The sequence below is a fragment of the Lutjanus erythropterus genome, chromosome 20 (genome assembly GCF_056507025.1).
Source record: "Lutjanus erythropterus isolate fLutEry1 chromosome 20, fLutEry1.hap2, whole genome shotgun sequence".
NCBI classification, from domain to species: domain Eukaryota; kingdom Metazoa; phylum Chordata; class Actinopteri; order Lutjaniformes; family Lutjanidae; genus Lutjanus; species Lutjanus erythropterus.
The window spans coordinates 3,679,918-3,706,367 of NC_139336.1; the positions used below are offsets into that span (position 1 = coordinate 3,679,918).

At 37.5% G+C, this 26,450-nt stretch overlaps 1 protein-coding gene across 1 annotated transcript; it reads right to left on the bottom strand.

Annotated features, from left to right (window-relative positions):
- Positions 1–394: 394 nt before the first annotated feature.
- On the bottom strand, positions 395–25,478 carry lmo4la (LIM domain only 4-like a). Its single transcript, XM_084746456.1, has 5 exons — positions 25,206–25,478; positions 12,336–12,583; positions 3,084–3,180; positions 2,794–2,952; positions 395–964 (listed from the first exon to the last, which is right to left on the bottom strand). The coding sequence occupies exons 2-5, from the start codon at positions 12,575–12,577 to the stop codon at positions 956–958; spliced, it is 507 nt and encodes a 168-aa protein (XP_084602582.1). The 5' UTR covers positions 12,578–12,583; positions 25,206–25,478; the 3' UTR covers positions 395–955.
- Between the last annotated feature and the right edge of the window lie 972 nt (positions 25,479–26,450).

Here is a 26,450-nt window from a genome sequence, read left to right on the forward strand (position 1 = left end):
AACTTGCATCTTTATTCACATTAAAAGCCTGCGTATAATGCCTTCATAATGCCTGTTTATAAAGGCCATATGACTTTTAATGTGAAAAGTCAAATGTAAAGATGGAGGAATTGTTGAGTTTGTACTAACTGGGGAACAGTGGAAAATAAAAACAAGGGCTGTTCTCTAATAAAGGCCCCGGCCAGTATCTATCTATCTAGAATCTATGGTTTACACATTTTGTAGTTAATGGCCTAAAAAAAAAAAAAAAAAAAAAACTAGCATTGTCCTTTATTGCTGTAATGATATATATCAGTTATACAAAAATCAGAGAATTGAGGCTACCTGTGTCTGTGGTAAGAATGCTACCACCAGAGGGCGACGATCATTTCCCCCAACACACTAAAAAACAATCCAGAGGCTAACATATTCTTTTAATATTTCATAAAGAATCACACAAAGAAAAAGTCCAAATATCAATATAGATGTTTTCTTGTTCAGCTGTCTCTCTGTGGAAGGAAGCGTCCAGCTGCTGAAGTCTCAACTCAGGGGATCCATACAGTTTCGTCCTCAGACCAAAAAATGGTCGCACTACATGTGTAGCCTATGGCATTCACCTGCAGGAGTCACACCACTGTCAGCGTCCCGCCTTAATCAGTGCCCACTGTAACTCGCTAGCTGGATTAAGGTAACAGATAAATTCCATGACAGTCTTCCATTTCCATCAGCCATGCCACTTCTAATCAGAAATATTGCCAAAGTTCACAATAGACAACAATCTACTGTATAAATAAGTTCCAGCCATCCTCAGCGTCCTCAACCCTCCAACAGAGCACTGGACCAGCAGTGACAGTAGTGACTACATCCAGTCTGGAGTGACGGTCCATCAGAAGTCAATGGCAGGATTTACAGGTGGAGAAGAGACAGAGGAGAAAGGTGGTGGAGAAGGCACACGTTTGGTTTTCCATCCTCTTCCTCAGCAGACCTGTAAACAGCAGGAAGATGAAGTTGTAAATGTCACCGGTAACACCTGTGCTTTTCACATCATAAATGCTTTAACACCCACATGTTAATATCAGTTTTTCTGTTAATGAAAAACAAAATCAGAGGGGAACACAATTCAAAAATTGTTTTTCTGCATTTGGTGAAAAAGTTAGTGAATCACTGGAAAACAGTATGTAATATGTAGATTCCCATTTCCAGCAGTCAAGAAAAAAATTTAACGGACTTCACTTGGGTGTGTTTGCCTTCAAGCGAGTTTCAGTTGAAAAGCAAGAGCCAAAATGGCAGCTGCTTAGTTACTATATTTCTTTTTTTTTCCAGTTTCAATTCAACAGGCTTTATTGGCATGAATGTCCAAATAATCCTTAAAGGTTACTGTCAGAACCGAGTGCTGACAGTGCTGTTCCAGTAGGTCCAGGTGCGGCTGTAGTCTTTGTTGTGAGGGTGACAACAATAATAGATCATCAGCAAAGAGCAGGAATTTAACTTCCTTGTTGTTTAGAGAGAGGCCAATGTTTCACAACTCTCCAAGAGTGCTCCAGGGTGTAAATGTTAAACAGAGCTGAGACAAACTGTTACGATGAAAAAACACCCCTCCCTTGAGTGAAGAGATCTGCAGTTCTGTTGCCAATTTTTACACTAAAGTATGTTTCTGAAAACATCTGAGGAGAGAAACAGGCAATGTAGAAACCTTTATCCATATTTTATCAGCACTGCATAGATTGACAGATCTGAGTTTTGTCAACAGTGTGTGTTCAGATGACATTTTTCCCCAGTTTATTGAGTAAACTAATGGTGAAACACTGGTTATACAGCATCTTCAACGATTTGCTTATTCAAGGTTCCTCCGCTGACAAGCCTACAGGTGATTTCAGATTTGTTGTTATGGAAATGTAAGTGTGGAAACAGCCTTCCCAATATCCAAGTTAAATCTAAAATACCTCCTAACACGACCTCATTTGGTGACTGTTTATCTGTCCACAGTCTCTGTGCTTATTTCACCTTTATTTACCACAGTATCTATGCCTGGACAGACCTTACAGCAGACACTCCCAGGAAGTTATATAAAGGTATTCTGCTCCTGCCTCCCCTTTTTTCTTCCAAACCATGAGATTTGTAAGTGCTGAACAAATAATCAATGTAAGTTAAAATATGACAGTTTCATTTCTTTGGTAAATGTTTTATGGATCAATCTGAGTGATTAATGGTTTGTTTTATATTCGATCTATCTTTTGTAAACCTTGAGATGTAAATATTAAGAAACGGATGCAATAATTGGTGTAATAAAGATTTATGTTACTAATTTACTCCTTAGATAATGATAATGTTGATTCTGATTTTGATTCTGATTTGTAATATTTTATCTATATTTTTGTGTATAGATAATCATCCGTTGATCATCCTTTATTGCCATACTTCCTTTTCAGTGTTTACTTGTGATACTGTCCAATCCCTGTTATAATCTTTTCACCCTGTGCAGTATTATGATTTTATGCCTATTTTATATCATGAAAATGAAAATGAAAATGAGCACTGACACCACAGTATACTGTATGCATAACTCTCTTTAGCTCAATAAAACATATTTTAAAAAAAGAAATACATAAAAAAGTGCACAGGTCTTGGATTCCTGTTTTTGAGTGAACATACAACACCAAGAATTCCACTAGTGTACTAGTTTCCTCTAACCTCCCTCATTTCCTTTGTAGACTTCCTCTGTTTTTTGTGAACAAAGAGAACAACAGTAGCAAACTTGCTGAGGTGTCACACTATGGCCTCTTCTACTGGGTTCATTATCTCGTGACCTCTCACCTTTTGGTCAGACATCATGCTGTTGGCCTGCAGCGGAGTTGGATGTCCGCTGAGCAGACCTCCTCCCGGCCGGTCATGTTCACAGAAGATGGTTCCATTGATGTAGTGGAAGCGGTCGCCGGGGACCAGGCGGTTCCTGCAGGTCGCACACGTAAAACACTGGAAAAAAAAAAGAGTAGCAGTGTCATGTGTGGTTTTATATTATTGTGTTATTATCAAGACTAGCTCACTGATAACAGCATGATGATGTGTCGATGTAAATGCTGAAACGACTACATAATCACACTCACCTTAAGGTGGTAAACGTTGCCTTGTGCTCGCATCACCATCTCACTAGCAGGTATAGACTGTCCACATGCACTGCAGGCTCCACTGTGTCCAAACAGCCTGTAAATGAAACCATGTCACAAGTCTGTCACTATTAACGGCAACATAACACACGCTCACAGTGCGGATTGTTGGTTTCCACGTGCAAATTTGATGTGCAGGTTATTTCAATAGCATGATTTATTTTGTGTGAGATTGTATCTGTCTACGTCCACCACCCTCATCGCTGCAATCTCATTCTAACACCTGCCAGCAAACCAAATTCCATTCTCAATTTCAACACTTTAAAGTTTCTTTGTTTACATGCCAATGTAGACTCGCCAAAGAATATTTATCAGTTACTTTAGTACTCACTGCCCATAAAATACACTAGGCTACATTAAATCACCTCCAGCTAACTTCACAGAAACAATGAGGGCAAAACAGCAGCACCGATCTGTTTTAACTCAGCTAAAAACACAGAATCCATCAACACATTTGTAGCTGGTATCGACAAGGTCACTTCACCATTGTCCCCTCCTCTCCGCTCTCTGTGTGAGGGTGTCAAAACAGAGGAGAGTGAGAAACAGTGCGACTATAACTGCAGTTAAGACTCTAACACCTAGTCAAGGTAGTGGTAGGGGGGAAAAGGCATCTTTCAAGTGTAGAGACGGTGAGTGTCACTTTAAACACCAACTTTAAATTGATAATTTTGATTTGGAAAATGACTCGAGGGGTGGACCTTTTCTCCAGACCTCTGGTTGCCACTTGTCTTCTCGGTAGACGAGGCTTAAGAGGTGTCAATACTTCCACATGGCAAGTTAACATTGTCCCTAATTGGATAAAAGAAGTTACAAAAGGGCTATCAGGGGATTTAACAGCATCCAATGATATTCTCAGAACACTTCTTTATGTGACACTGTTAAAATCCACTGCTTTCAATTGTTTTAATTACTTTAGTCGAGCTGATTCTGCCTGTTCTCACAGTAAGTCATTAGCCTTATTCACATATACAGTATGTTAGTGACCGATGTGGTAGCAGACAGAGAACATCCCATACAAGATATACGGGAAATACATTTCATGCAGACAGCACTGTTTTTGGTCCAGTGTGGGGCAGATCCATTTTGAAAAAAATATCTAATTGTAATTATTTTGACTGATATTGCAATTGTGACATGACTTGTGATATTAGAGGCAATGATCTTTTTTTTTACATCATTATTCTTATTTTAATTGAACATGGTAAAATGACTATGGTGTGATATTTTTTTTGCAGGAATCTGTACTAAATGAAGATGGTTTTTAAGTCTGTAGAATCTTGCCTCACAACATTCATTCAATTAAACGTTTTTAACACACATTTTGCCTTTAATAAATAAATATAATATATTGCAGAAAACCATATTGTGATTTTGATAAAATTTCAATTAATTGTGCAGCCCTAGTCCAGTGGTCCACAGTTGCCATAAAAGGCATCTACAGTATTTCTCACTGCAATAGCTGGTTATACACCTCAGCCTATGAATGAAGAAGGGTTTCAAATTTAAAATAGACATGCATCAGTTCTCCAAATGAAATGATCTGCTTTCTGCTGGGCAGTGATATCACTCAACTGTCAATCTGATCAAATCTGGCATCAGAGCATCAGTGCTGACACACAGACTGTACTTTCCTCATACTTTCCGTGAAACACAACTGACTTGTGGAAAATAGGACTGAAACTGCTGCCATCGTACCTTTCCAGAGTCCTGCCTCGTTGAATTATGACCTGCTGTGCAGCGTTTTGGCATCTGATTAGCCTTCAAACTAATGGATCCATTACTCAAACCTGCTTTTCTGGATATGTCATCATCTCACCTGCACCTGAATCAACACCAACACAGACCTTTTTGTTGCTGCAGCGCAGTGCTGTTTTTGATCCAAATGATCACCTTACAACAAGATGCTACTCTGTGCTCACATAAACACACAAGAATGAAATACAGTTTTTTTTACCACTCATATTCTTGTGCCATCACATTGGTGCAGGTAACATAAAACCAGTTCCATTTCTCTTTGCTGTCTCGTTGTCTCAAGTGTTAGAAGAGCTCATCATAGTCAGTGTCTGCCAGATTTGTCTGTTACTTTCATCGCTGTATGCTATGATTCATGTGTTGCCATAGCAACCTCAGCCATGTGGATTTGCTGTTGTGCACCTTGAGGTCATGTGCATTGCAGGCCGTCTAGATTTCATTTGCATTCAACAGACACACCAGACCTGGCATCTGGACCTCGGTGAGAAAAGTCACAATAAACTAAACTGATGATGTTTAAAGGTTCATTGTGTATATTTACAGGGATTTATTAGCAGGATATGGCAGACATGTAATATATGCATATATAAGTATGTTTTCATTGGTGACACACCTGGTCAAACACACGTCTAAAAGCTGAAGAGTGCACCGTGTTTATTAGCCTGAAAGCCAAGTTCCAGCAGGCGCAACTAATGTTAGCACGCCTGAAACAACATCTAAAAAGTTTAACTAAACCCTCCACGGACAACAAAACTTTAGTGAGGCATCAACAACTTCATCAACATCTTGAGGTGATTAATTAGCTCACTGGACAAGTTGTTGTTGGATAGGACTGAGCTTTTTTTGTCGCTAACTTTGCATTTTTGCTAGTGTTAGCCAAAACTCTGCCGGGACTGCACTCGAAATTCCTTATCAACATATCTAACATTGCTAAAACAGTGTGTGGGAAGTATTACACACATTCTTGAGAAATGGGACAAATCATGTCCTACAAAAAAAAACTTTAAAAATTATTTATACCAACAATCTAATTCCAATTTTTTGGTGAAAATGTACTCTTTAAGGATTTATTTGTATAAGATATATGTAATTTATGAAATGTTTTTGTTTGCTTGTCTGAGACAAGAGTTCACAACTTACCTACTGATAACATAGGTATAAAATGTTATATTATGATCATTTCTGTTTTATATCTGTTTTTAAGAAAATGTTGAAGTTGTGTATCATCAACTCCGTCGGATTTGAACAAAACATGATTTAATCAGGCATAAAAAAGGAGGGAGGGACACAAAACAGCTTTATATGCCCTGGTGACAGACTGACAGGCTGCAGGTTGTAGGGGCGGGTTTGGGAGGATAGAGGGAGAGATTTTATTTTGTGTGGTTTGTAAATTGTTCTAAATCGATAACAAAATGCTCTACATCACTAACAATGTTGAAATTGAGAAGTTTGGACAAATTTTTTACAACTGAATTCCAGTTACCATGTCAGTTCAAATGTGAATGGCACCAGTACATCACATATATACAGGCTGCACAGTACAAGCATGTTTGGAAAAAAGTACAGTTGAGGATAAAAAGTCCTGCAGCTTTAATCAGCTCTGTAGTCAGCAACAGTCAGTCGTTATCTATGAGAGGCATGTGAGCACATGAACTGCAGCAGGTTGAAGTTTTAATAGGAAGCCTCTGTCATCATTACACCCTCCTGTGAGAGCGATGCCCTGTGACACTTAACTTGACCAGTTTGGCTGCTCCCTCTCTCTCTTTCAATGACTGCACAGAGTAATGAATTTTTTATCTTAATCCAAACAGTCATTTAATGAGTACGCCTGAGAGGATTCCTGTTCTCCTTAATTAACCCACACACACACACGCACACACACTCCTCTCCAGGCTCAGTTACAGCTCATCCTGCTTTACTGGCATGAAGGGTGAGAATCTGAGGACCCGACCTGAACCGGGCCTGAGGTCAGCACTTCGAAATCCACCTGAGCTCAGGACTGGTCCCACTAACTTAGCTATGTCTCTGTGCAAACTATGACTGATTAGACCAGACAGATAAAACAGGGCAGTCTGATAACATGAGCAACACATGCTACATCTTTAGTTAACCAAACATGATGCACATGTGTAATATGTTTTTTATCATATCAGAGGTTGTGCCTGAGCACTGCATTGTTGTCCAGCAGGCAGCTGTGCTGGCTACTGAGGTGTTCTTTGAATTATCAGGTCCAACTGACTTCCAATGTGACCCATTTCATAGTCCTACTCATTTATTAGCTTTTTATTTATGTGTACTGGCTGAGACTAATTTGACCCATATTGTCCACTACTGTACCTATTGTGATAGTGAATCAAATCAAAGCAGCTCACCGTTATTTGACACTTTGTACAAGGGCTGCATGGTGAAAGAGTCATATTGCGATTATTTTTACTGAAATCCTGTTTGCAATATGATTAGTGGGAATGATTATTTTTGTATTAAATTTTTCATATTTACTGAAATTTACTGACATTTGCTGGGATCTGTATCAAACAAATGTTTTCTTACATCTGGAGAACAAGATTTGTTGCCCAGAGCATCTCTGCAGAGCTACAGTACAAAAAACTGCGATTTGGTTCTGGCACTGGATTAATAAATTAATAGTTGTTTGTTTTAAAATGTCAGAAAATGTTGAATAATGTCAATCGTGTTTTCCAAAGCTTACAATGACGTCCTCAAATGTCTCATTCTGCTCACAACCCAAAGACATTCAGTTTACTGTCAGAGAGGAGCAAAGAAACCATGAAATATTCTCATTTAAGAAGCTTAAATCTGAAATAAGAGTTGGCAATTCATTTAATAATGGATTAATAATGGATTAATCAATTAATCATTGCTGTTCTAGTAGGGATCCTTTCCAAAATGTTGCCAGCCAATCACAATCTGAGCCTGTCAGAGGCAAACACAAGAAATTTTAGCGTACATGCTGGACCAATTTCAAAAATCGTCCCCCCCATTAGTCACGGTCAGTCAAACTCATGGGAAAATAAGGTCCAGAGGTACGTTGACAAGCTAACTATGTCCACAGTATGCAATGGCCTGCTGTGGCTGCTCTGCCTCCGTTTGTCCAATAGAAAGGCGCTCAATTGTGGGTAATAAAACAAAGCTGCTAATGGAGGCAGGAGCACCGTGCTGTGTTCATGGTGCCATCTGAAAACAATGGTGGTCAGTAATCGTGATATTAGAAATAGTCAGTGCTTATTAATATCAGCATGTTTCACCACATTAAATAAATTTATGTAAAACACACCACTAGTGTATATTAGGACTGCAACTGATGATTATTCTTATTATCGATTAATCTGTTGATTATTTTCTCAATTAATCAATTATTAATCAATAAGTGGTTTGGTCTGTAAAATGTCAGAACATGGTGAAAAATGTTGATGAATGTTTCACAAAGTCCAGGCTTATGTCTTCAAATATCTTGTTTTGTCCAAAATACAAACATGTTCAGTTTACTGTCACAGAGGAGTAAATAAACCAGAAAATATTCACATTTAAGAAGCTAAAATCAAAGATTTTTTTAATTGAAAAATGACTTAAAATGATGAATTGATTATCAAAATAGTTGCCAATTAATTTAATAACTGATTATCAATTAATCGTTGCAGCTGTAGTGTATACTAGCAGAAGGAAAACAGTAGCGTCCTAGATTCACAGAGATGAAACGCTGAATCACTGAATGTCCCTTTTCAACGAACATAAAAACCAGTTAACATTGATCCAAACTGAGCTGGTCCCTTCAGAGCCACAGGTCAGTCATGTAAGATTTTGGTTTTCAGGCTGGTCACAAATACAACAGAAACCTTCTACATCCAGCTTCTAATATGTAAGCCACTGTAACGCCACATGAATATTAATTAGGAGCTTTTTGATGTGCACCTGAACAAACATCTGGATTTATGACCCATTTTACTTGTGGACTAAATGTGGAGTTTCTTCAGAACACAGAGACCTCTCATGACTATGCAGTGGATCTTATTGCAGATGGTGGTGTAATTTGAGTGTACAGTATGAGCTTTATTTATTTCAGGAGAGGTCCTGAAAAGCCACTGTATTATTACTGGCCTGATACACAAAGTCTGCTGTGTCTCAGTTCGTCCTCAGCAGGCCTTGAGCTGCGGCTTTCCACATCCAGCCCTGTGTTTGCCCCGGGGACGTGGGCACCCGCAAAATCCCCATCTGTGTTACACCAATCCAACTCATAGATACTAAATGGAACACTGTCTACAAAGAAGTGAACACAGACGCATTCGTGTTTACCATTACCATATTTACTGTACCATTTTTAACTTGAAACATTTGCAAGGCTCTGTATGAGTGCAGTAAGAGCAGGTTCAGTGACACCAGAATAATTACTTCTGTGTTCCAATGTGGAAAAGCTGTAAATGAGAAACAGCTAAACAGGTTACTTTGTGTTTGAGAATGAGGTAAACAGTGTGTAAACATTTTTTGCGACTTGTGATTGGCTGCATTTATATCCTGCACTGTGGAGTTCATTGTGCTCATGCTACAGCCTGTTGCTTTCTTCTGTTTGAGCTGCCTTCTCTCTTTCATCAGCCCTCCCTTGCCTCTCAAGGCTTGATGAAGATGTAGGTCATAATAAACAGCTAACCAAGCCAGCAGGATACTAGCATGGTTCCAGCTCCCACAATTTTATAATTTATTTGAAACATTGGTGATAGAAATGTTCCCATACCATTTTTTTCCTGCCCAATACTGATTCCAATACCTAAAACTTTGCAGTGGGCTGATTCCAAATACTGATTCCAGTGTGTTAAAAATATATACTTTATATATTATTATTATTTCTTTAACAGCTGTATGTAGCAGGGTCCTGTTTCAGGGATAAAAAAATTACGTAATATCGATTTGGGACACAGGCCTGCATAATTGCTGATACTTCATCCAGAATTTTAGGTTGTATTGGAGGCATTTCTGATACTGGTATTGGTGTCAGAGCAACCATAGTTTCTAAAAATGTAATGTAAGTGTAACTCTTCAGGCTCAATGCACTGAAAGCATTTGACACACACACTTTGAAATACACCTGTTATTTTAAATGGCCAAATGTGCACTGAAAGCGTTTGAGGCACATAAAACTGCCTTGACACCTCCACTCCACCGTTGTTTCAATTATGGAGCATCAAATGAGGACCAAAGCTTTTTTTCCCCCAAATCTGCAGTACCTGTTTAGAGACAAGTCAAAGGAATAAAAAAAGGCATGGACGGGAGAAGTAGGTGCTGCAGCACTGCCTAAAACCAAGCATTATGATAACAATCACTTGATTACAAAAAAATGTTTAATATGGACACAGAGAAACCTAATGTTACTGTACAGTTTTGTGGTTTAGTATGAACTACACTGCAGACTGGAGTCTCTGTTACAGTGGCACACAGATCTGTTATATATGCTTTGTTACACATTTTCATACCGTTTGGTCAAGACAAAATCAAAAATCCCAATATTTTTGACCAGTGGACAATATTGAGGAGATGACTAATGATGTTTTACCAAAAATACTGTGAAATACACAATGAGAACTTAAAAAATAATCATCAGTAATGTCGGCATAATGAAGGCAGTAAAGGGAAATAACAGAATAGTTAGAACAGTCTGTTAAGTTGACAAAAAACCAGGAAACACTTATGCCATATCATGTTATAACAATGTTGAAAATCTACAATGATATTTAGTCTCATATCACAATATAAATATAACATCAATATTTTGCCCAGCCCTACTCCGAACTGTCTGTTACTGTACTGCGTTATTATAAATTATGATGAACTGTCCAGATACTTTCTCTGCCTCCTCATGTCCCCAGTATATGTTGGTGTTTAAGTTTGCTGTCTGCTGGAGTGTAAAATGTTTTCAAACTATTGAAAACATTTTACATTGTGGGATTGGAACCATGCTAGTATCCTGCTGGCTTGGTTAGCTGTTTATTATGACCTACATCTTCATCAAGCCTTGAGAGGCAAGGGAGGGCTGATGAAAGAGAGAAGGCAGCTCAATTCAAACTATTGTAAAATGTTCTTAATAACTAAATTATCCTTTAGGTTCATACAAAAAAATATGAATATAATGATAATATTAAACAAATAAACATACATATCAACCTTTTCTCCCTGGCTTTTAACATCATGTTGAATGTATTGTATGTATATATATATATATATATATATATATATGTATATATACATATATATATATATATATATATATATGTATATATATGTATATATATATATATATATATATATATATATATATATATATATATATATATATATATATATATATATATATACACACACACACATATATATATATATATATATATATATATATATATATATATGTATATGTATGTATGTGTGTATGTGTATATATACATATATATATATATATATATATATTTGTTTAATTTTATTTTTCTATTGCTTTAAACTGTATAGTTGTTTTATGTCTTTTAATCTGTTCTTGTATTTTATTTCTGTACAGCACTTTGGTCCACTGTGGTTGCTTATAAAGTGCTTTACAAATTAAGTTGGATTGGATTGGATTTTTCCAAAATACTGCTGCTTCTGTGGTGTTTTCAATTCTGATGCATGCAGTGCATTATGGACCATCAATTAAAACATGTCAAATTGCATCAATTACTGCTGTCAATGCATTTTGGGCTTTTAGTCAGTGATGTTTTTGAGAGTTACCTGACAGATTTACAATGTGCAAGATGTTTTGCAACTAGCAAACAATGTCTGATAAATGTATGTATCTTTTATTTTTTCGACAAATTCAAATCACTGATAAATTTAGTTCAGAGAGCTGACTATTAGTCGCTTATTCAATTAGTCAATCGACACAACATTAATCAGCAAGTAATTTGATGAATAATTCAGCAAAATGGCCTAAATTATACTTAGTTCCAGCTTTTCAACTGTGTAAATTTGCTGCTTTTCTTAGTCCTATGTAACAGCAAACTGAATATCTTTGTGTTTTGGACTATTGACTGGTGGAAACAAGGAATGAGAAGACATCACTTTGGATTTTAGGAGATTGCATGGAACATTTCCCACTCTTTTCTGACTCTTTTCACACTGCAGGCAAATCAAATTAGTTTCTCAAATCAGATCTTTAAGACAGACTGTCTGCACTGTTATTTGCAAGTGGTCAGATTGGATTTGTGTGTAGGCATCAGTAACTATGTACAGTAACTCCAAATGTGGCTTTGCTTCAATTTGCAAAAACTGCAATTCATGTGTTTTTTTGGTGTCCAAACTTTCGAAAATCACCCTGGATACAATCAGGATATGCCAAAAAAAAGTTGTTGACTGGCAGACTGAACAAAACCTCACAGAGGTTTGTCTATACAGAGCATGTGGACTCACCTGATGTAGTCGTTCTTGCAGAGGATCATGCCTCCTTTGCTGTAGCAGGTGCTGCTGTACTCTCCCAGCTGAGCGTGGCAGCACGAGCACTTGAGGCATCTCGTGTGCCAGTAGCGCTCCATGGAGAAGAGCAGGAAGCGGTCTGCGATTCGACCTCCGCATCCTGCGCACGACCTGCCCGCTGCCCCCCCGCCACCGCCCATCACTGCCACTGTGGGTGCCTCCACCCTGCTGTTCACCATAGCAACCTGTAGACAGGACCAAACATAAAGGAGAGAGGACAAACTGGTGAGGCAGGACAGTGGAAATTTAAACAGGATTATTTAGCAGAAATTGTGAAATGAAAATCTGAAAACATCTTACTTTTTTTTAAATAAATGTCTTTCTCTGTCCACAAATGAAACATGCACAGTAAAAATGTTGTTTTACGTTATAAAACTACATATTTAACTGAGTTAATAGATAAATTTGAAAAAGAAAATTGTTTCTGCAATATTGCATTTGACCATACTGCAATTTTGATAATAATGCAATGAACTGTGCAGCCCAAACTACTTTTTCAGTCTTCTCGCTTGCTCACTCTATAAATTTAAACAACAACCTATATTTTATGTTAGCTAAAAACTAGAGCTGCAGGATATGGTATAAAAAATAATTTTGCAGATATTTTGACAGATATAGCAATTGCACTACGATTCTTGATTAAGAGAAATTACTATTTTTGACTCACAATTTCCTTTTTTGCTAAAGGAAAAACTATTATAATCATGGTGATGTGAGATTTTGTTGGGGTCTGTAACAAACAAATATGTTTTCTTACATCTGGGGGAATTTTTTCAAACTTGACAAATGTCCACTTGAACTGATTAGTTGTTGGTGGTCAAAGGTGACCTCACTACACACATTTTTGGCCATAACTAAAGAATTCCTACACAAATTATGACAAAGTTACGCACGAATATCTAATGGATATCATGATGAAGTGATGACATTTATATATGTATATTTCCTTTTTGCTAAATTATGAGAGATAATCTGCGTGGCCCAACTGGAAAAACATGGATTAATCAACGAGCAGAAGCTTTCAAGCCAAACCAAAGCTTCTAATGTTCACCGTTGATTACTACGGAAGCTCTGAAGCCCAAAATATGGTAGTTGGGATCCTAGTCTTCAGTGTGAGGTTTCTCTTAGGAAAAATGTTAGAAAGGAATGTAAACTAACAGTTAATTCAATTTATCACAACTTATCCTCAGTAAATTCATCCCATGCTGTATGTTTACTGTATTGAGAAGGTAAAGAGGAGCATAAGAGACAGGAACAGAGCTCCATGTTCCCAAACGTGGCTCTTGGCACCAGATCCAATCGATTGGTTTTGGAACTTCCTGGTAAAAAAACTCAGGGGCTATTTACTCGTGGGTGTGAGGGAATGTGAAACCCCAACAGGAAAACACACACACACACACACACACACACACACACACACACACACACACACACACACACACACACACACACACACACACACATAAATAGCCATACTTTCATCAGAGAGTTGCTGTTTTACACCAAAAAGGTTCAAAGTTGTGTCCAACTCAAACAAAACCACACACACTCTTTTCCTGGCGAACAAATATCTTTTATTCTAACTTGATAATACGTCCCCAGAGGAGGCTCTTTGAAGCTGTGCAGGATTTGGTCTTCCAACGCACGTTATGGCTGCTTTCTGACACGATGCAGAGGCCCACACTCTCTGCAAATGTATTTCATCTGATTCAGTTCTTCATCAGGGAAACAAAACCCAAACTTACTGTAAAACACTCTCAAAAGTAAATGGCTAGTGGTGGATACAGTGTTACACATATGCCATCAGACAGCATTTACTCTATTTCTGCTTTCTCCATTTTTCCATTACAAACCTGAACTGATTTCATGCACAGCTGGGAATAATATTGCTTTTGAATCACACCGGCTACAGCCATAGCAGCGTGTGCTACTCAGCAATGAGTCAGCAACACTGCCTCTTCAGCCGCTCGCATGATTTATAATTAGCGCCAACAACAACATAAAATAATTGCGGGGCTAGATTTCATTTTCCAAATGAGCAACAGCAGCACAATTTGTCCTCCAGAGCGTCTAATTTCAGCAAGGGCATGTTTAGCTTTACGACTAGCCTTCCCACAAGATTATGTGAGATTGCAGCAGCTGGTCCTCTGCAGCGAGGCAGCCTGCCCTCAATACCCTCATTTTCTAGAGGAGACACCTGGCTCTAATCAGCCACAGGAACATCATGTTAAGAAGCCCAAGGCTGCATTAAAACCGCAAACAGCCTCATGCTCCCAGACCAAACCTTCCTGTTAGTGGAGGCTGTTCATGAATGAGCTGATCTTCTCAATGAATTGAACAACTGAGTCCAGCTATTTAATTCACAAATTAAACCTTAAAATGAAACCACTCCAATTAAACTCCATTAAAACGCTTTCCTGGTTTTGATCATTTTCAGGACATGATCAGTGTTTCCTGTATCCACACAAAACAGTCAACCTGTGGGACACACTGCATGGAACATGAGAAATTTGGTTATTCATGTTTGTGTATACGTATACATTTAGGGGTTCTACTTCAGTAGTTATGGATGAACCCAGTTTAGTTAAATTTAGGAAGGCCCAGGTCAGTTAATTTAGCTTTTGGCAGCCAAAAATCCATTAACCATTACCCAACCAGTTCATTTTTAAGCAAAAACACAATATGATGTTAAATACAAGATGTGTGCATTGTCTCTACCACACCAATCAGCTCCTTGGCAAGGCTGTGTGTCAACCTCTAATTAACAAAGACGCTGGAATACTACACATCTGTTTAGGAGTATATTCAGACCCTGACAGGGATGGCAGATGGAAAGGCTCTGAGTGATGAGCTCACTTGACTGCATCTCCCTGTCCAGCAGTCGGTGGTCAGAGGTAGTTTGTCTCAAGTCCCCAGGAAGAGCACCAGACTTACATAATGTTACATTATTTTATGTTATGTAAAGACTTAAGACTTATTCCCCTGTTTTTCAATAAACACAACTCCCTCTGCATGGCCAGTGTCAGGGATCAGGTGCTGGTTGTTCACAGGAATGTTTCGCCCGCAGCTTCTTCAGGTTTGCTCAACAGAATCACACGAACACACACAGGTGGGACAAAGATATATGGATCATGTAACTAATTATCACAGTCATTTAATTGTTCTTATTTCAAACATGTTTTCCAATTCATCCAAAGAGCATAATAATTTACACAAAATTACATTAATCAGATAATATAGCAACAAAGAATGAAAAAAAAAACAGTTGTCTCTCTGCTCATGTCATTTACATTTTGAAATGCCTCTGTGGTTTAATGTCTGTGGGCCAAACGAAGCGTCATCTCAAAATGAGGGTTGCTGAGCACAAGGCTGCCATTTGAAATGGGAACATGGATTATGCCATTGCTTGACACTACAAGGAGAACAACCTTGGGTCAGCTACTTCCCTTAAATTTGTTGGCACTGACAAAGTACAACCTTGTCCAAGAGAGGGTTATTTGATTAACCGACTTTAAAGAAGGGAGGCATTTTGAATCCATGAGTTGAACACACTTGAATGATATGGACTTAATGAAACACAGAATTTGAATTCTTTTCTGTGATGTAAATATTCACATATATGTGTTCTATATAACGGTACCCAATCCTAATCCCTAATGGACTTTTTTTTAAAAAAACGAGTCAAGTTTAGTCGAGTTGAGCTGTACAATGCAGTGGAAATGCAGCTTTATTCTGTCTTCTGGCAGTATCAAACAATTCTGCGATGCAGCACAAGTTGCTGAAAGAAGTTTACCAAATGTGCTTCGGTTCTTCTGTGTGTGAGGCCAAGCAGCTTTGTAATGTCAAGAGGAAGGAACTGTGACACTGGGCCTTCCTGCCTGGGATCACAACTAAAGCCTTTAGGAGGGCAGCTCACACACAAGTTACAGTAACAGACTGCAGACTGCTCTCGTACCTCAGTGACACCTTCACACCAGATGCAGAGCTTCCTGATTTATAATGAACAAATGCACATAGAGGACTGACGATACTTTGACCATGCATGAATTGATTGCTGAATTCATCATGAAGCCCAGCCTCTGACTTCATCCTGCCATCTGCAATGTGGCAACTGGATTTTAAGCTATAAATGTAAGTGGTTATTACGTAACATGAACTTATTACTTTACTAGATTTATACTGAGAACACAGGATGTCTTATGTCACCCTGTGCCTCAATGGACTTGCTGTTTTTCCCCCCATCCATTTCCTGCCTTCAGTGCCAGATTCCTTTGGGCGGCACATCACCAGCCGTGAAATCAATTAGCGGGCCGAGTCTGCATAATACAACAGCTCCCACCCCTGTGAAATAAAGTGAGAGCAGTTTCTGGACGGATCAAACGGCCCATGCACCAACGCCATGACTTCCTTTACCCTACAGTTTGTCTCTCCTTTTGTCATTGACCTGCAGTTATCACCATAATCTATATGGGTACAAACATCTCTGGAAATTTCTGTGCCATGCTTAGGCATATAATGAGGTGTTGAAGGGAGATACAGCAGTCGAGGTTCAACCAAAGACAGTGAGGCTCCATGCTAATGCTACTTTTTAGACTACCATCATACTGTAATTCAAAACACTTCTATTACTAGGGCTGGGTATTGTTAAGAACCTCACGATTCAATTCGATTTCGATTCTTTAGGTTTCTATTCGATACGATTTCGATTCAATTCTATATTGATTTAAATTCTTCAATATCGATTCAGTAAGAAGTAGAAATACACAAATAATTAAGAGTACCTGTTGGCAATTTTTAAATATTTATTTTCATGCCCGTAACACATGTGGTATGTTCCTTCACATCTTTGGGCAATAAAACATCTGAAAATAAAACATTAGCAGCACCATAATAGCTCACTTGTGCATATAAACCTCTGCCACCTCTGTGTACAGCTTCGGGATGGCGACCTCTGTCACGTGTTTTCATGTTGGTATAGCGTATCGTGGTTCAAGTGTGTGTACCATCTTCTTAAAACCTTCATTTTCCACGACACTGTACGGTCGAAGGTCCTTGCAAATGAAGACGGCCACGGACTCTGTTATCTTCTGTGCGCGGACAGAGCTTGGCGGTAGTTTGCAGACATATTGTTGTTGTTTGGTCGCGTGCAGCCTCCGTCCTTAAAATGCGAATCACACGAAGATGTTGCGCACAGCGCCCCCAATGGCCAGGAGGTGAATCGATTCAGAGGGTTTGCTTAATCGATATTGAATTAGGAGGCGGATAATTTCGATGCATCGATTTTTCGATATTTTTACCCACCCCTATCTATTACACTGTATTTTTGTAAGTTTATTCAACTATGTACATACATAACTAGATGTGGAGAACCGTAAATGCCAAAATTTAAAAATGTCACTACACGTACCAAAAAATCCCTATTTATTTAGTTTCTAATTTATTTTCAATTTTATTTTGCAATCTATTTGTTCCTCCATATCTGTATATGTACATTCCTTGTAAATACAATTTAGTTGTCTTTTTCCCTATGTTTATGAGCCTTTTATACAGTTTTGTTCTATTTTATTGGCTATTTATCAAAGATAAATGTTTGAAAATTTATTTGAGGCTACGACTGCATTTCTATGGAGGACACTAACTGTCGAAACTAAAGAATAAATAAATGTAGGCATTAATTAATATACAAAATCTGGCATAAATTGAGATTTCTGATCATGTATTTATTTGCGTTTCTGTTGATCCTCTATTCCTCTATCTACTTTCCCATTTAATTTTCCATTTTCGTTATTAATATTTTAATGTGTTATTGATATTAATATTACCCTTTGCACCCCCTCCTTCCCAAAGTTATTTATTTGTGTATTTTCTCTTTACAGTTTTATGCATTTCTGCTTCATTATGCAAATAAAAATAAATGGGAATGTCAAGTTAATTGCCACATATACAATTAGTTTTTGATGGGAAATGTAAAAAGAAAATTGTTAATAAATAGATTTGGGGAAATAAATAGGGATGGGAATGTCAAGGGAAATAATGTAGCTCATTTATTTATTGAGTCATGTATTTATTTTTTATTTTGGCAGTTACGATCCTCCATGCATTTCATTGTGCAATCCTGTACTGTCTAATGGCATAAAAAAAAACTTGAATCTTAATGAATCCTAAAATCCTTCAACAGTAAACATTGCATGGACTCTAACAGTAAAACCTGAAACGTTTCCTTTATCTTAATACAAGTTAGATATTCTTGGCCACATGTGAAACTAATTGCAGCAGAGGCACAGCCAGTATAATCATCATGCAAACACCTGTGTTAATTCAAGACGTTTCAATCTGCCAAATAGCTTACTGATACGATTCTTATCCAATTAAAATGCAAATCCTGCATTTAATCATCTTCTGCAACACAGAAGAGTGTCATCAGTCTCAGGGAAGGGAGGCTGTGTTGTTGATATTTCAGAGTCAATGAAGACATCCAGAGGCTGGACGGTTTCAAAAATGTAGTTCGTGGCATGATTCTGTTGAATTTGACTGAGGTAGGTAAGAGTACAGTGCTGAACATGTAGAAAGTACTTGAATTAAATCTATAATTCTTCCATGCGTTTGAGCACGCTGAATCCACACAATTTAATCTAAAAAAAAGGACTATTCAAGTAGTTCCTACGTGAAACTGCTCACCACAACGTCTGTGGATTATCTCGAGTAACCAGGTCATGACTTCTGGAAAGAGACATGATAAATGTACTTTTTTGTGCTTAGAGCACCACAAGCCAAGTGCCATTTAATCCCATTATATCTGAGAGAAGGCTCTACAGCTGATATCTCTAAAACTCCGCAACCCACACCAAAACTGGATAAATAGCACTACAGGCCAGGGGGAAATATTTCTTTTTGATTTGGGGTTAAACTATCCCTTAAGAATATTAAGAGACTGTCATTTTTGGAACATTCATGTCTTTAATTGTACGGGGTGGAAACTGTGCATGTAAAAATGTCTTCATATGGATGCATGTAAAGCCCTCTGTTCATCTCCACAGAAGCTGCCTGAAGGAATAACCTCCATTTGTACAATTCATCATGTCTGACCCCTCTCTGTGAGGGCAGGATTTTACCCCACCTTTGACCTTGACCATTCAGGACACTTTAGCAATACAACACTCAAAGTAAAGTTCCACTCTGCTACTTTTAAATACCAGTTTAGTGGTACCACTGTACCAATGTCTAATACCAAGTACCCATACTACAAAACTATTTAGTATCCAAGAACAGATTTAGGACCTATCAATAGGCTACACAGTATGTCGGATACAGAGTTGCAATAATTCATTGATTGTTAATTGACTATTACATTAATTGCTAACTTTTTTGATAATTGATCAATCATTTTGAGTCATTTTTAAGAAAAAATATCAACATTTTTAGATTTCAGCGTCTCCAATGTGAACATTTTCTAGTTTGTTTAGTCCTCTCTGACATGCATGGGTTGCATCTGGTCACATTCAGCAGTGTGCTTTTCTGGCTATTCTGACCCACAATCCTCTACCCAGCGGATGACGCGTTATATCGACTGAACCACTGAGACAGCACAGACATATGACAGCTCATTGATGTTGCGTTCCAAATCGCATGCTTTTTACTTCAAATTTCGTGTTATGGACTGCAACAGACGTATGAGCCAGAGGGTCGAAGTTCAAGATGTATGTTATGATGTGCTGTATGTCCCAACTGTCTGCATACTGCAACAGTATGTGCTTTAGAAGGGCAGCATGCCATCTGGAATGCAGCATAAGATTTAGGCAACAATTCTTGGTGACTAAGTAAAAGCTGGATAAATGAATAAATACCACAGTTAGGATACAATACATAGTTCACTTCCCAGTCCCTGCAGGAAGTTGCGATTGCAGCAATTAACGCAAATTCAGCCATGAATTCAGCATGACTTTGCAATTTTGTCCAGTCACTGCAACTTTTCCACAAATTTGGCCAATTATCATAGCTTCCCGCGAGTTCCACCAAGCATAGCAGTCCCTTGCACAAATGTCATACATGTACATTTCAATGAATCAACTTAATGTTTTATTATGTACTATTTTTTTGTAGTTTTTGACAAGGTTGCTGTCATTGGTACTGACATTTATCAATGTCAATACTAGTGCTAGAGCTGCAACGATTAATCAATTATTTATTGATTATTAATTTAATTGACAACTATCAACAACAGTAATTTTTTAAAAACAAAAAAGTCAAAATTCTCTGATTTCAGCTTCTTAAAATGTGAATATTTTCTGAATTCTTTACGCTTCACCTTATGACTGTAAACTGAACATCTTTGGCTTTTTAACAAAATGAGGACGACATGTTGGGCTTTAGGAAACACTGATCTACATTTTTCACAATTTTCTGACATTTTATGAACCAAAAAACTAACTGATTAATCAAGAAAATAATCTACAGATTAATTGACAGTGAAAATAATCATTAGTTTTATATTTTATGTTTTATATTTTATACTTTTGTTCTTGTGAGTTTGAGCTCAGTTGCACTTCTCCATTTACAAATACAGCATATTTAGTTAGAATTTTTGTAATCCTGAGGCTTTGTGGTAAAGTTATCTATAACACTCAGAACAGTGTGAGTTTATTCTCCCTGGAAAAAGTTGATTTTTAACGAAATATCCAAAACACCCCACAACTTCTTTTTTTTCAATTTTCACTTGCTCCTGCAATGTCTTTGCAAAATAAGCCTAAAAACATTACAACATGCATCATAATTTTTTATAAATGCTGCTGTGAAATCAGGCACTTTGGGCTGCAACAATCCCAAAAACAGCATGCAAAATCCTGGAGGGACTGACTTCCTGTACAATGTGCTGATGAAAACTGTCCAACTTGTCTGTAGCTTTTAGGCACTCCCCTGACATGCACATATCCAGCAGGCTGACCTGTCTTTAATCCACATTGTCCTGTCTTTATTAGATACATTTACTGTCCCCATGCAAAACAAAGGCTGGTGAATAAGCAGCTGCTTGTGTTCTACCTGGTAATAAACTGACTGTCGATGAAAAACAGCAGCTAATGAAGAGAAACGCAGTTGTGCTGGAGTCTCGACACACTGATGAACTGCGTGCAGTTTCATTCTGACAGAGACAATGGTGGCTCATTTTCCACAAACTGAAATAACCGATGCCTCTCATATTGTAAGCTCTCACACAGGAGCAACCACTGGAGTCCATGACAACAGTAAAGTCTTAGTTAGTATAAAGAGGCCAGGGTTTAAGGGTGTAATGTGCTATCTGTTTCCATTAACAAGCTTATGTCTGGACAAAGCCTTGATGGATTAGAGGTCGTGTCAGGCCATGGTGTTGTGTAACTCTCCACTTTTTAGTACGAGTGATCCTGTAGAACTGCTCTATCTAATTGATCACACTGAGTAAATAATTAGCCTTTAGGCATGCAGGGGATTTCACACGTTTTGCAGGATGATGACTGGTCATTGAGTTTTGTGCATGTATTTAGATTAGGACTGAAAAGAGGGCAGATTACTTTATTAGCCAACAGTAAATTAATAAAACACAATTTCTGTATTAGATTTACATTTATTTCTGAGTTATTTATCAAACTAAAATGCTAAACTTCCACTTAAATATGATGATTTACTTTGTTTTACCAGTTTATGCCTGTGTAAATGGAATATCTTTCAGTTTTGGACTATTGCAAGCCCTTTAAATATGTAACCAGGAGCACTAAGAACAATTGTAGCTTCTTTTTTAGTCATAATTCCAAGCCAACACATCCCTAATGTAATTTTGAAAAGCAGCAATTCTAACCACAGTAAAGATATCTACAATTTATTTAAAACTAGTCAAAATGTTTTGGTTTTTTTTCGTATCAATAATTCAATTCTCACTTTTGGCGCTGAGATTTTTGTAGATGTATACAACTGTTGTTATCTTACAGATATTCAAAATTCAATTCTAAGTAGTAAAAATTCAATTATTGATCTGTATCTATAACCGTCTTCCACATATCTATTTTAGAACATCTTTTCTGATATCTGAAATACAATTTTGACAAGTGAAAATGATATTCACATTTGCGACATCTTCAGTTCATTTTATACCTATTCAGAATTCCATTTTTGATGTCTATTAAGGAATTTCCACCGGTCAAAATATCTTCAATGTAAATATTGGTTTCTTTACTCCTCCATGACAGTAAACTGATTATTTTTCAGCTATGACTAAAACAAGACATTTGGGGACGTCATCTCAGGCTTTTTTCTAACTTTTTTAAAACAGCTATTAATGGATTAATCAACACAATCATCAACTGATTAATTGACTATGAATGGTTTCAGCCCTACATGTTTTCAGCTTTGTGGAAATGCATTTTTCAGATTATCCAGTGGCTTTGCAAAATGATTTGTTTGTCTTAAGAAACAGCCATCTCAGCTCTACTATAACATGTCAAAATTGTGTTACAGATATCTTAAATTAGCATTTTGACATGTTGAAATGTGACTTCCAGTAGTGAAAACTAAAATGCTACTATTGTTGAAAGGTCTTTCTGTGTAGGACTGCTCGGACAAATAGAGCATTATGAAGGTTCCTTTTGGGCTCCAACAAAATGCGACAGGCGTTCATCTTCACTCTTTTCTGACTATAACTGGTTGGTGCATAAAAGAAAAGGTTTTCTTTAAAAGTTGTACAGATGCTGTACTGATCAGTCTCATCAGCCATCAGACAGCTCCACCGTTTCCCTGATATTTAGGCTGGAATTTAGGCAAGATTTGATTGCGGTTAAAAATCTAATTTACAGCCCATTAGATGCAGAGATGTAGAACTTCACTTCACTGAGCCAGTCATTGAAAACACTAATTAAATCATGCTTCCCCCACCCAACACACACGCACTCCTCATCTGAGGTACAATTAATAAATAACCTCAGCTCATAAATGTCAGGGAAAAGCTACTGAGTAAGAATGAGCGAAGGCAGCAGAGACACCACAGTCTCCAGTACTACAGAGAGCATTGGTCAGACTGGCTCCGCGCTGATGGCAGATTCAGTTTCTTTCTCTTGAGAGAGACGTGCTGCTGTTTCATTAAAAGCTGGTCTCTTTTTAATTAACACCAAGGGCACGAGCTCCTGTGGCACAAGTGTTGTCTTGCAGAAGTCTACTACAGTTGCAGTCAAACGATAAAGATGCACTTTCAGTGCTTGCAGAGCCGTGCAGAGCAAAGCAGGCTGTTTGCATGCACCGCAGAAGTCATTCACATCTTAAAAAGTAACCAGGAAAGTCAAGACAAAAGCTTGCAAATCTGCACTGACATGTGTGACAAGATGACGAATGTAGGATCACTACTATTACTAACGATAAAATAATGTCATGCTATAATAATAGCAACAATAGGCTAATTATGACAGTGGATTGCTGCTACGCCAGAAAAAGAAACACCATCAGTATTATAGCTGTATATTAACAAGAATCTGGAAATACAATATGTTTCACGATACAGTGGTTACAATTTAATATACTGCAATACTGTACACTGGGAGATATATTGATATTTTTTATCAAATTTTTGGAAAACTCATAGAGTAATGAACACACTATGAATAAAATCAAACTTTTTTATACAATCAAAACAGTAAAGACAGATAACAACACTGTTTTCTTGCAGTCAGCAACACATAATGAACCAGTGCCATGAATCTTTGCCTTTATCACCATATTACAATTACAGTGTTTTGAGAACTGACACAGTGTCACAAAACAGAATATCGTCATACTCAAGTGTTTCTTACACCCCACTCACTATCAGTATCAGTATGTTCTGACGAGAAAAGTTTATTGATATAATAAGATGTTTTTCACATTCTAACAAGGTATTTTTCATTGTATTACTTCATACAAACAAGAAACTTTTCTCATTATACAGTGACAACATATATTTGTTACAATGTGATAACTTATATTTCTAACGTCACGTTATAATAATATAAATTATCAGATTATAATGTGAAATGCTTTGTATTACAATAACAGATCACGTTATAACATTTAAACTTTCAAGTTTCAACAAGTTGCTTGTTTAATGCTATAAAAAGTAACTTTATGAAGGTTGACATGCTGAGAATAAAGTCAAAATGTCAAGAATGGTGTTGAAATGTTGAGAATAAAGTTGAAATGTAAAGAATAAAGTTGAAAAGTTGTTAATTAAGTTATAATGTCAAGAATAAAGCCTGTGAAATGTATTATGTTGTAAGAATAAGTTATCACAAAACATGAAACATTCCACGCAATAACGAGATAAACAGTATATTGTTATAACAAAATACCCCTCTAACTATAACAATAAACTATTTATCGTTACCGTGATAAGTTCGTACGTTGTAATAACGTGAAAAACATGCAAACCTTTAACGTTATAACGTGATACTGATTTTTCTTTTTCTGGTGTGGCTTCCATATGCTTCCTTGTAACAGTTATTATTATTATTATTATTATTATTATTATTATTATTATCAGTAGTAGTAGTAGTGTAGTTGTTACTTGTTTAATAAGACAACTACCAAAAACTAAACTGATCTTTTGGCGGCATTTCTCTACACAACAAGTTCACCCCTAAGTACAAATTCGTCATAATATTACGGGAAAAAAACACGGCCGTCACTTTGCCTGGTGTAACAAACGGAATAAAGTGAACATGTTCAGCAAAGATGAGAAGTTGGAAGAGAAGGAGGAACATGTTGGTTCATTAATATCTGTAGCTGTCGCCTCGGTGTGATGACATGTTTTCTGCTCACCTTACTGCTGTGAACTTGGAGTCTTCCGTCGGGGCGGACGGTTGATGAAACGTCTTCAGCTGAAGCTCAGGACCGTCCAGGTGTTGAAGAAAGAGCGCTCAGCTCCTCGGCTGCTGTATCCTCCACACACCCGTTTGTCTGAGAAGCGTTAGCAAACTCTTCTTCGCCCTTCCTGCTGACAGAGCAGTCACTTTGTGAGAGCAGTCCCCCTGTTTGTTTCTGTCTTTGTTCCTGTACAGAGCGCACCTCCCGCGGCCAGAGAACAGAGGTTTCCTCAGTCATTTAAACGCACTTATAACTCACTCCTCCTCTGACGTAGACAGCGAGGAGGGGGTGTGGCTCAGCTCGTGCCTCCTGTCAGGATCATGGAGGACTGACTGCTGGAGGAGAGCTGTGTCCACCACAGGATGTTCACAACAAGTCATGAGCATCTTCCTTGTAGCTATGATTTGTTTCTCGGGCAGTAGAACTGTGAAGAACTCTTTTCCCCAAAGCCTAAGCTACTTCCTATGGGAAAAGTATTCAAATGTTTGAGAGAATTAAGTTATTTTTTGTTTTGTTTCTTTGAAATTTAGCATTTTCAGAATAAAGAAATATGCCTAAAGTCAAAATGTCGAGAACAAAGTGATTGTTATAATATCAGTGCCAGGCATAAGAATAAATAAATCAGATGCAGATTTTTTCTTTTTATTTTGCATTTGGGAATGAAGGTCAAACTGATGAAAACTTAGGCTGAAATGTCGAATAAAGTTGAACTGTTGCAAATAAAGTTGAATCGTTGAGAATAAAGTTAAAGTGTTGAGAATAAAGTTAAAGTGTTGAGAATAAAGTTGGTTGAATGTCAAGAATAAAGTTTACATGTCGAGAATAAAGTTGAAATACCATTTCAAAAATATTAAGTCGAAAAGTTGAGAATAAAGTCGACTTAATTCTAAACACTTCAACTTTATTCCAAAAATGCAAAAAACACTGTGCAGTAAAATGGTCCCTGTCAGTGTTTTACTATTGCTGCTGCTGTAATGTGTATGTTGCATTTTACTGTGGTTGATGTTTAAAGTCGAGCTGATTGTAATTACTTTATACTAATTACTTAATTACTTTACTACATATATATAGGCTAGTTTAATCTACAGGAGAGCATCGAGGTTTATAAAACCATCATATGGTTGTAGCATGGCTCTCCTGTGAGAACCATGGATCACTAAAACATCAGAAAAACAGCCTGTTTTCAGCTTTGTGACAATG